Raw genomic sequence first — 12,325 nt, 5'->3', positions numbered from 1 at the left:
TGCACACAAATTCACAGAGATAAGATAAGACATTTTCATCCAATACAAAATACTAAGCGTTTATTTAGTGAGAAATTGTTGATTTTTGAATTTTCCACTGCACAATTTTGCTGTTAGCCAAATGCAAAAGCTTTTCAGAGGAAGTGGAATAAATATTGGATAAATAATATCATGAAAAACAACGAACAAAGCATTTCATCTACATTTACGTTTAATAATTCCACTGTTTTCACTGCTCGCGGCAGTTTTGCGAATATTTGTGAAATATTGCAGGGAAAAAGACTTTTTTTGGTTTATTTGATTGTGGAATATTAATATAAAATTGAATGCAGCGTTAATTTATTTACATATCATGTATTTCTCTGAATTTCAGCTTAATTGAAGGGAAATTTGTAATATTTTAATAAAAGTCATGTTTAAACCTTCGCTATTTTTATATTTATTTCATAATTGAGCTCATCATCTCTTCACCAAAATACGTGTTTTAACGCCCTTAAGTAGGCTGCATTTACAGAGAGTCTTTGACGTCATAACGAACGCCGCCATTTTGGAAAAAAAACTTAAACGCCTGTATCTCGGCAACTAGATAGTGCATTTTCTTTAAATTTCAGTATGTTGTAGTCCAGATCAGGACGTCTCTAAAAATAGGTTATAACTTTTCACCGATGCAATAGAACCGGAGTTATGACGGTTTAAAGTTTTCATTTTGTAAGTACAATAACTTCGGTTCTATTTAACCGATTTGAATAGTTTTGGACTCTTTGGAAAGCTCTAGCAAAAGCCTAAAACTATTAAGAACATTAGAAGTTCGCCCGATCACCGCTAAGGTCGCTAGAGCCAATGACGTAACAGGTGAAAAATACAAGAAATAATAAAAACGGGATTTCCAGGAAAAATTAATGTATAAGCTGAGATTCTACACACTTTTCGCCGCACAGGAGAAAGGAAAATTGCTCAAACATTCTTCTTCATCTCCTCACAAGACATTTGGTGTGTCATTTTGGGCGGTGAGATAGCGGCGAAATAAAATTTTTCATGAGTTAATCATCATTCTCATGTTTAAGAATTAACATTGGCACATGTAAATATCACGATAAGAGCACATTTTGGTGTGTTTTAACATCCAGCATCGCTCAATTGGATGTGTTCTGCTGTACTTTGAGACTGTAGAAGCGCTGCACTTGGCTGGAATGAAGATATTCTTATGGCAGTTTTGAAATGAGGATGTTTTTATGTGCTGTTTTCTTTCACTGGTAGTTATGTCACCTTCGGATTTTTAGAGACCATCAAGGAAGCATTTTCTCACTTGTCAGTTGAAGTTGTAAAAGATAAATTGTGTTTCATCACCAAAACACGTGCACACAATTTTAGACTTTGGCCCCTGTTTTTTTTCATCTGAGAGGTAAAACATATCTCCATTATCAATACATTTCTCCTCTGTTCACCACACAAGACTCTCAGAACGTCATAGAATCATTTATCCGGACGATTTATCACAGTTGAACTAATTCAGCAATGAAATTCTTTTTCAGCACACACCGCGCAGTTGGATTGAGGCGAATTTTCAGAAGCGCGAATGCATTAAGTTCACCCCGAATCCCAAGGATGAGGAGCGGTGAGTGTGACAAAGTGTTTTTCATGATCCCCTCAAAGCGAATGGTTGTGGAACACTGGCGAAAATGTGATGGCGAATGGGGGGAATTTGTAGGAAATCTCTTCACAATGATCTATTTATGTTTTCGCTGGTGTATTTTTTCCTTGTGCGTGGCGGAGTGAATGTGATTTTTCTTTCGCCCACGAAATATTCACGCCCCACTGTGGAGGGGTGGAAAGAGGCTCACTTCCTCTCCAGACGCTTTTAGGACGACTGTATGAGCGATAAACTGTCGGCCATTTGAGTCGAAGCGGTTCGATAGACGCGTGGTCGTGAAAAGTTTTAGAATCCCCCATTTTTTCGGGTCACAATTCAAACTTTCAAACATTGAAACATTAAAGTGTTTACCGTGGAAATTATAAAGTTAATGGCCAGACTGAGAGTAAAGAAAAAACCACGCAGAATGTGGTTTGTTTGACACTCTGTGTCTCTGTTTGAGTAAATATCCCCAGAATATAATTTGTAGCGCTAAAACTTCTCAGCTAGCAATTAAATACTCCGGGGACTTGTAGGCTAAGGCAGAAACATCCGCACACGAGGAAGTTGACTCAAAAATTATGTGCGTAAAAGTGTGTGTTAAAATTTCATTACAAAACTTTACACCCGCATTGTCTATTGTTACACATATATAGGAATATGTTTGCCAGAGTCAAGGGGGAGATAATAGGGCTAAACAGTGTACACAATTTCTGTGAAGAATCACAGACACTTTCAGAACTTTGGCAGTGTTTACAACATGCGTTTTCCTTATTTTCTTGACTTCATAGATTTTTCCAGTCGCCTAAAGTATCATAACCTCAAATTAAGGTTGCAAATGTCATAAAAGACTAAATTTTTACTTGTTTGATCCGGAAAAAACTGTTAGAGAAACAGTATTTAAGAAATATATAAGGTTTCCAGCGGAAATTTTGATGTGATTGAATTCTTAATTGCTATTTGGATACACTGTTGACCATAACTTAGAAATTACCCTGAGATATTTGAAAGAATCTTGCGCGACAATAAAAACTTACTGATTTTCACCAATATTAGTTTGTTTTAAATCAATAAATAGCGAAAATTTCCTAGTTTAGAGTAGATAATCTATTAAAAAAGATAAGAAAAGCTTTTAAAATAGAAAATTTTATATCTTGAAACATTATTTTGGAGGTTAAGATCAATCTTATCACCATTAATATGAGTTTAACATTGAAATCTTGTAATCTTCTTCAGATTTCTTTATTAAAATGGATGAATTGGTATTTTCTGATGTTATTTTGTCACTAAATTATGCTATTAAAGTCAGTTACATAACCTAGAAAAGCGATGAAAATTTATACTGAAGAAAATAGTGTCAAAATTCTCAAAGTATTGCGGTTAATTTACTTTGAAAGTGCCAAATATTCCAGCACTTCCACTTTCTTAACACTTTTGCTGAACTGTACACCTCTTCTGACCATAATATCTCCCCCTTGGGCGGAACGCGAGAGGGAGAAATGTTGTCGGAATTTCAGTGGCATTTTGATATACTGCGGCTGTACTTCTGTTCGCCACCCTCATTGAATTAGTTGAGATATCAACGCAAATTTCACACTCTTTTGCTCTCCCATCTCTTCCCTATTAATAATATAGGGAAGTTTATATCTCTGTGATAGAGATACACTTTAACACTCATGGTTAGTCAATGGGTGTTGAATGGGTGCCACCCAGAAAATCCCACACATGACGAGCAAATGAATATCTTCAATGAGACTCTGGATGTTCTCCAACCTTTGCGGGTTTATTGAGCCTGAGAGATAACAGAAGGCAATTCATATGGTTACACAGTTTCTCACACTCTCTCTCTCTCTCTCGGTGGCTGAGGTGTGGGATTCAGCCCAGCAAAGAACACATCTCATATCACCAAGAATCCATCGTTAGCAGTTTTCTCACCCTTCAACGCATCACACAGTCTCGATGGGAGGGCGAGAGAGAGAGAGAAATTAATAGAAAAGTTACTTTATACTCTATCTTTATCCCATTTTAATAGCTCTTGATGATATCCCACGTCAAATAATTACCAAAGTGACTACAATATCGATAAAGATACTGGATTTTCCACGAAGTTTCACAACTTTTCCTCGCAGATTTCCTGCTGTGAATCATTTGGAAAGGTGGCGGAATGAGGAAAAGGAATAAAATGCTCCAGCACACAAACACACATGACATGTGAAATAAGCTCGCTTTGCCAGCTTTCTTTTTTAATATGTCTTGAAAATCTGTCACATTTTATTCCACAAATGTTTGTGAAACTTGTTCTCTCTTCTATTATCTCCTCCCAACTGAATTTTTCTCAGCCCTTTTATGTGTGCTGATTCTGAATTTTTCCGTTTATATTTTCTCTTCTATTATTTGATTTTTTGGTATTAGAAATTCAGCAAACCAAAGGGAAAATCACAAGACAATTTTCGAGAAATCTGAATGGCTTTAATCAAATATTTAAATATCGATTTATACTTTGAATGTCAGAAATGAAATAATCAAAATTTCAATACAAATTGAATATTTTCGGCGAAATAATTAATTAATCAAATCACATTTAAGTGTTTGTTGAATATTTTAATATTTTTCAGTTATTTGATTATTCTCTCCACATATCGCCGCCAGAGGGCAGCAAAGTTGGCGTGGGGGAAGCTAATAATATCGCATTTTCACATAATTTTCTTTGTTTTCTCACGCATTCTCACGTTTTGAGTTTGGGAAATATAATCGGAACTTCTTCATGCCCTTAAACTGCTGCCCTCTTGCGGCAATTGGTGGAGAAAATAACCGAAATTTAAATAAAATTCACGAAAGATCAAAAACTGATTGAATAATCACAAAGCTAATGATTTCAAATTGTGAGTGATTTTTTTCTTGATAAAAGCTTCATCTGACGCGGTTTCTGTGAAATGTAGCTTTTCCTTTATTATGAGAACAACTCACGCACACAGTTCACCATTTCTCATTCTCTTAAACAGATGGATTATAAAAGTGTCTATATAGTCATAAAGTCCTCAATGGCGGGGCTGAAATTCTCACCGACGGGGAAAAAGGCAAGAGTTTTTTTGTTTGTTTTCTTCCTACCCTGATTTTTAATGTGTACTTTTGGGGCATGAACAAGGACGAGAAGCGGGAGAGAGAAGTAAAGTGAGGAAAAAAGATTGAAGAGAAAGCAATGAGAGAAAGTTCTCACGCAATTTCGGGCATTGCTCGCGCGAAAAACATTAAATACATCCCTCGCGCGCGTGTTCATATTCGGCAATTGTTTAATTCTAAAATATTCATCTGGGTTTTACGCATGGAGAGGAGACATCCAGTGCTTTATACATAATTCACAGTCATCCTCTTTGCAGCTGTGATTATGGCGGCAGGATACACAATTTCTGACAAGATAATCTACCGAAAATGCTGACTTCTTGCCATTCCGACACACTCCAAGTCATTTTCATGCTGTAAAGAATGTGTATTTGGGTAATTTTCAGTCAGGATGTCGAAACACTCTCAGTTTGTGTTTCCACGTGGGTTTTCAATGGGAGCAAATTGTCTTTGAAATTGAGGAACTTCATATATAATATGGGAAATCTGAAACATCCAATAACCTAGTTTAATCACCACAATGAGGGTTGAAATTGAGGTTTAGGATGAAAGGGACCAATACGTGGCGATACAATTAATATGATATTGAATTATTCACACATGTAAGCCCATAATTATGAATTTGTGCTTCATCGTGTATTCAAAATCACTTTCAAACAAATTGCACATCGTTGAATTTAAACAATAGTCACAATACTATGTGAAGGACTAATTAGGGGTTGATTTATATCATCGCCAGATATGGCTATATATAAGCCAGGTAACATATTTGCAAAGAAAATTGAAATTGTGCGGTGAAAGTTGTAATTAAATTTCTCGTTGCATTTCTATAATTTGACATTGTAATAATTCTAAACATTCACAAATGATGAAATAATATCAACTGGCTTCATTAAAACGTCCCTGCCATTCTTCAGACACGACAAATTTTAAACTCACTTCATATTGTATTTAATTTAGGGGAATTTTGTCGCAGAAACAGACAAGAATGTTAATATTCACCGACAAACGACAGCTGAGCATTGTCATAAAGTGGAAAGTTGCGAAAGAATCAAATGACACGATGGAAATATTTTATTTACCATCTTCAAGACCCCAAATACTATTATAACAATTCTGCGACATCTTCCACAGTAACAACTTTTAGCGCAGAAGAAGCTCAAAGACTCAAAATGCTATTTTACACATCGACAAGTGAATTGAAAACTATGAAAAGTCGATGACTAAAGAAATCATGAGAATTGTATTTAATGGGGCAAAAGTAGGAAATTCTTTTTATCCAAATAACTCAAATGGACAAAATTTTCATGCTTTGTGGCGTTAAACATTGAAAAGTTTAATAAACATATTAATTGTAGATTTTCGTTGAGTGAATTTACATTAATATTTGTTGTATTTTAGAATATTTTTCACTCGAAAACTTTAAAGAAAAGTTTGTTTAAAATATGAAAAGTACTCAAAAATGATTAAAAATCAACTTTGAAAAATAGTATTTTCGGTTTTTCAATCAATTTTGCCATATTTTAGTCTAAAATTTTAATAAATACCTTCAAAATCCGTTGAAACATTCGCAAAATAATTATTAAAGAGCATTATTAAGACTTCAATGAACGATTTGAAGGTGTTTGGAGGTAATTTTGGTGAAATTCTCAGCAAGTTTCGATTCAATCTGCTACATGTACGTCATTAGATGACTCTTTTTATTGATATCGATTGCTGTTCTGTGAAGAATGCTCAAGAGACTCTTCGACAATATATGCAGTGAATTTCAGGAGAAATTAACGAAGTGTGAAAGTGCTGTCAATTTGCATGGGAATAAAGGCCTGAATTGCCATAATATTGCTTTATGCTTGTGCAAAAGCACTGAAACACTTGCTTTTTATTGTGTTCGATGCATTTGCTTTGCATTGATTCTTTTTCAAGCTGTCGTTTCACTCGCGAATCCAACTATTGAGATGGGAAGATGATTTTCAACATTTTTTAATCCTCCATTCTCTGCATTGTTGCAACATTTCAATCTTGATCAGCAGATTCAAATCGTTTTCACACATTGAAAGCGGGATTTTTGTGTGAAATAAGTGTAAAAATGTAATAAGCTTTCAGAGCTTTCATATCCTGTGATTTTTATATATGTAACTTCCTTTGTTGTCACTAAAGTGTGCGTGAAGAGATCTTCATCCCCTCTTGAAGATATTGTATGTCCTTTAAATGTAAATTTTCAGTCATGTGGAACGCAGTATTTGCATAACTTCAACCAGCAATTCTGACGCAATTTTTATGCTCCTCTTTTGTATATGTAATGTAGAAAAATTCTGGAATTCAACTTGGATAGTAATTTTCACAATTGCAGGAATTTTATGTGAATTTTTTTCTCATGTCAAATGTGCGAATAAAAATCTTTGGACTATTTATTTTCTGAATCTTGTGCGAATTTCAGCAATTTCAGCATTTTTATTGGGGAAATTGCAAGTGGAAATTCTGAAGTGAATAATAAAAGTACATTTTGCCCATCAATTTTTACAACAATTCCCATTGATTTCTCAGTCATTCGGGTTATTCTATTATCTGTGATCTTTGTGCGGGTTTTAAGGGTGGTTATTGAGGGAACTTATTGAGTTTATTTTGAAGGAAAAGTTTTTCATTCATCCATGGTCAGTTCTGTGCAAACTTTGCTGTTTTTCCAAAGTTTTGTGAAGAAGTTTTCCCCCCTTTTTCAGTATCTTTTGACCTTTTTACTTTTGCTGCTCTTGAACAATTTTTGTATTCTGTAATTTAAAAATCAGCGATAAACATCTTCTTGCTTGTATTTTATAAAGCAACAGTGACATTTGATTTCCCATTTGTGATAAGGATAACAAATGATCTTGAATGTATTTTCCATTTGGAGAAGAGATTCAGTGCATCGAGAATATTTCAGGAGGTAAACATGAAATACTTGTTTGTCTGTTGCGAGAAGAATAAGAGAAGAAGAAGGAAAAAAAGTTAGCTTTTGAGAGCTTTTCAAGGATTGATTCTTCCACTTTTGCCGTGACTATTTGACTCTTGGATATGTTGTGCATATATGTGAGACTGTGCGATGTGAATGTCAATGGCAAATAGTAAATCTCTCTCACATGCGGATGAATATTTATCTCCACCGCAGATGTTGCTGCGGCCAGGCACGTCTCACGCATCCAGTCCTGGCTGGGGTGGACGTCGGGTCGCCGGCCGATACTTGGACGCCCTTCAAGCACACCAGATCTCATCCCACGGACGCGTACGGCACGATTGAATTCCAAGGGGGCGCTCATCCCACCAAAGCACAAGTGAGTTTTTCCCCCGCTTTGTGCATTTTTCCTTGCCCTCAAGCTGTACTGCAGACTTCCATGCTGTGGAAATGTATGCTGAGTGAAAACATGGATTGCTGTAGATTAATCAGGCTTGGAAATTGCATTTCATCCGGAATTTCCAACTCGCAGGGATTTATTCAGTCGGTTTCATGTTTCTATTTGAAGTTAATAAGTAATGGAATTCCAATTATATAAATTCAAGGGTCGTTGCAACATTATTTTCATAGCATTTTAAGTAAGCTGTCAAGAATATTATTTGCGAGAAAAGCGCAACGGAAAAGCGGGATTTATTTTGGGGGACAATAAAAAAAATGGACAAAAATGACGTTTTTAGGTTAATTATTACAAATTTATTGGATTTATCTTATCATTTGTGCACCATTTCAATGTACTAAATTGAGATTATGTGTTTCCGGACATCCTTAGACTTTTTCCTAGGAATCTGATTGACTTTCCAAAGCATTTGCAAGTGCATAAAAAGATATGTTTTAATTCTATTGCACTAAAATTCTTATTTATTGCTTTTAAATACCACGGATGAAGATGTTTTGTCACTGGGATTCACTATTTCGTCCTGTTGCACTGATTCTTCTCGTTTAACAGCTGAAATTCATATTAAATAAACTCTCTATTACTGAAATACAAAATGTGTAAAGTTGCAACGACTCGTAAATTGATTTTGAAGAAGGAAATTAAAAGCAATTCTTTATTCACATGAAATCTCAATTGTTTGCTTTCTTGATGGCAAAGGACTTTTCTCCGCTGGGACATTGAAGGTTGTATTGTCCTCTGTGGCAGAAAGTAAAAGTCTCTGGGATATAATGGATAAAGTTGACTACAACATGCGAGCAAATGTTGGATTATTGGCCAGCCATTCAAACAATTCGGTTGAGTTTGTTAAGTGATTGTGTCCGAGTGCTGTTAAGTATCAAATAACAAACAATATCGGTTGAATGTGTTGCCACAAATCCAGTATATAGAATATCCCTGTGCTTAGCGCTGAAATGAGTGGCGAAGAGTGATAAATTTAAAAGCACCCTGACTTTAAATTTCACCTCGCGTCCTTCTTTTGCAGTATGTGAGATTGTCATATGACACGAGACCCGAATTGCTCGTTCAACTGTTCACGCGAGAATGGAATTTGGAGTTGCCGAAGCTCCTCATCACCGTTCAAGGTGGAAAGGCGAACTTTGAGTTGCAGCCAAAGCTGAAGAAGGTAAGGACATCACCTTGGCCACTTTTGCTTGAGAATGTCTGAACTTTTTCCGCACTATTGCTTGACATAGTCGTCACTCTTTGATTTCACATTTGGGGGGGGGGGGGGTGGAAAATGTGTTTGTGTGTGAGTGCTTGAAATGGATGGGAAGTAATCCCTTTCTAGTACTGTTGATCCTTCGTGCTGCCGCCCTTTCGCACAAGGATTGAGGATACACTTGACAAATTCACTGTGGGCAGCCCATCGAGGCGTGAAAGTGAAATTCCAACTGGGTAGAGGGAATATTTGGACGGATGGCGGAAGCGCTGCTGGAGATATTTTCTTCAAATGTCTGCCATCCATACCTTTTGTGATGAATTCAAGAGCAGAACTCTTACAGCGCGGGCCATTTGGAGCGTCTCTGACTGTGTCAGGGCGCACATAGAGACATCTGGGGATTACCTGTGAATGCGGCAGTGCTGGAAGAAAATTTGATGGTGAAAATCTGCCATGGCACACATTTCCCTACATCAGCACCAATATAGAGTCATGTGAGGCAATTGCCGATTTCAACCATCACCGACACACAGTCTGCTATTCCCATTCCACCCACTGAAGTCCTCCTTTTCACCCTCTCTCTCTCTCTCTCTCTCTTTCTGTACAGGAAATCAGGAAGGGATTGCTCAAAGCTGCCAGAACCACCGGAGCCTGGATTTTTACGGGTGGCACAAATACCGGTGAGTCTCTCACACGCCCAATCATTCTTTCCCCGCCAGTGAATGGCATTTTCTGTCGAATTACGTCGGGGCAAGAGCACCCAAGGGGCTCCTAACTGAAATTTATGACAACCCCATGTGCCCCCAAATGTCCCTCTTCATGTCCATATTTTCCACCCATAACTCCGGTTAACATTCTGTTAACAATTAATGAATGACTGTGGCTGACGTTGTGCGCAGAAATCTATCCGTTCTTGCATCAATTAATATAGAAAATATGTTGAGATGTTAATGATAAATTAAATTTTAATTGAAACTCTTCGTCATTCGTCTTCGATTAATTGTTTAAGATGATAGTTTTGTATAGAGAATGAGTAAGAAAATTTATCGGTCAGTTAGAGGAGCAATATTTTACCACTCACAGTGAGGCCAAATGGTGTGTGCAAAGTGTTTACTGGTTGGCATGCAAATGCTGGCGTTCTTAATTGAGAACAATGGATGAACTGGGCAGAAAGTTGCTAATGACTTTTGAGATTTATGGTAAAAAGTGTTACGCTTTTTAATTACATTTCTTCTCGAGCATTTCAGCATGTTTTATCTCTTGAGAATATGCCGTGCTTCTTGTTGAGAGCGATATTAGTCCAGTGATTTAGTCCTGAATTGGGTGTATTTCTTCCGATTCTAATGTGTGTTTCTTCATTAATCTTTTGAAACACGTAAAGTGCTTTTTGGGGAATCTTTTATCAAAATCCATGTTTCACCCTTTGAGACGTGAAATTCCTTGAAATCCAAGTATAGAATTTCACTCTTGTTCATAAGTTTCAAAGTAATTCGACGGATGAATGGAAAACTATGAAAAGTAAAAATTTAGCGTTAATTTCACTGTGAAATTTGCCGAATTTTAACTCAAATAAATTTTTGTGAATGTTTCGTTTGATTTTAATGGTATTTATTGGAATTTTGACTGAAATATGGCAAAATTAATAAATAAACAGAATATATTAGTGTCTAAAACTCGATTTTAAGTACATTTTATCCAAAAAAGCTGTAAGAAATCAATTTTTAATTGTTTCAATTAATTTTTCCAAAGTTCTCTATTGAATAATTTAAAAAAGTCTTTTTTCTCATTTAATGTCTTTTGGAAACAAACATTTGACGAAAATCTGTGAAATCTGAAATTACGATGTTAATTAAAGAAGCGTTTTTGCGAAATACTGATAGTTTAAAACAGTTTTCTTATAAAAAAAGTACTTAATCAGATAAAAAAACTATTCAAAAATATATAAGACGTAAATGATGAAGAATTGACTTGTCACAGTTATCAATTCACCCGTCGAATTGTATCCGAAAGGATATCTTGGGTGAAAATTTTTAAGGATTCCCAGTAATTTATTTGCTAGAGCAAAACACACCCCTATGGCGGCGCCCTCATGTGTAATTGTAGAGGAAGGAAAAGTTTTCTTGGGTGTGGAAGGGAAGGATGATTTTGCCTGAAATTCCCAACGTCGATTCCGCAAATTATATATATTATTATCTATATGACAAAGGAGAAAAGGTGACGAGAGAGATTTTTCCTCTTTCCCTGGGTTTGTCTGTTCTTCTGCCCATTTTCAATTGAATCCTATCAGATGCCTGTGATGGCATCGATATCGCGAGGTGTAATATAAAGTTTCGTAAAGTTATTAAATGTCTAGAGGATGACTGCCTTTTTCCCCTCCGACGGCGTCACCTGGATGGAAAAGTGACTCTTTTCACTGGGGAGTTTTGGCGTCATAAATTGTAATTTGCCGCGTCGTCGGCGAGTCATTGGAGAAATTGTGACAAAAATGGGAAAACTTTTAATTATTAACTTTACCGAGTGTCACATTTATGTGGATTTAGCAGAAGATGTGGTTTCAATTCAGCCAAGTGCAAAGTTCTCTCTAACGCTTTTGCTTGATTTCTCCTCTGCACAATTCCATTGAGTGCTTCCTTGTCACCTGAGACACAGTGGCATTGTGCTGAGAATGGATTTGAAAATTGTGTATCAGTGATAAGAGCAAATTGTATTAGCGTCAGTTTGCTAAATTGCATTTATTACGACTCAGCAATTTTCTAACATGCATTCGTGGTGAAGTTGCTTTGGCAGCTCTTGTGAATTTCATGTGATAATAGTTGTTTGGTCTGGAAATATCTTCACAATATAATATATTGTGTTTCGTTAAATAAAATACAATCTGTTTATGAATCTCAAGATTGCAAGTCTCTCACCTTTTCAACTTAATTTTCTACTTCCTCTTTCACTTCGAGAGGAAGAAAGTTGACTCGCAGAGTGCTTTCTCTGTTGCCTCTTAAT

The 12,325-nt window shown here is 36.2% G+C and overlaps 1 protein-coding gene across 8 annotated transcripts in view; it reads left to right on the top strand.

The window, feature by feature from the left end:
* Positions 1–12,325, top strand: part of LOC132259555 (transient receptor potential cation channel trpm) — a 41,428-nt gene that overhangs the window by 11,264 nt on the left and 17,839 nt on the right. For all 8 annotated transcript variants that reach the window (XM_059757237.1, XM_059757238.1, XM_059757234.1 and 5 more), the window contains 4 exons: positions 1,533–1,615; positions 7,893–8,055; positions 9,155–9,295; positions 9,939–10,011. In XM_059757237.1, coding sequence (XP_059613220.1) covers positions 1,533–1,615; positions 7,893–8,055; positions 9,155–9,295; positions 9,939–10,011 — 460 coding nt within the window. The remainder of the gene's footprint in view (positions 1–1,532; positions 1,616–7,892; positions 8,056–9,154; positions 9,296–9,938; positions 10,012–12,325) is intronic.

This window comes from Phlebotomus argentipes, unplaced genomic scaffold (assembly GCF_947086385.1).
Source record: "Phlebotomus argentipes unplaced genomic scaffold, Phlebotomus argentipes genome assembly scaffold_18, whole genome shotgun sequence".
NCBI lineage: Eukaryota > Metazoa > Arthropoda > Insecta > Diptera > Psychodidae > Phlebotomus > Phlebotomus argentipes.
Note: the sequence above shows the minus strand (reverse complement) of the source record. Positions and strands in the feature narration are given on the sequence as shown.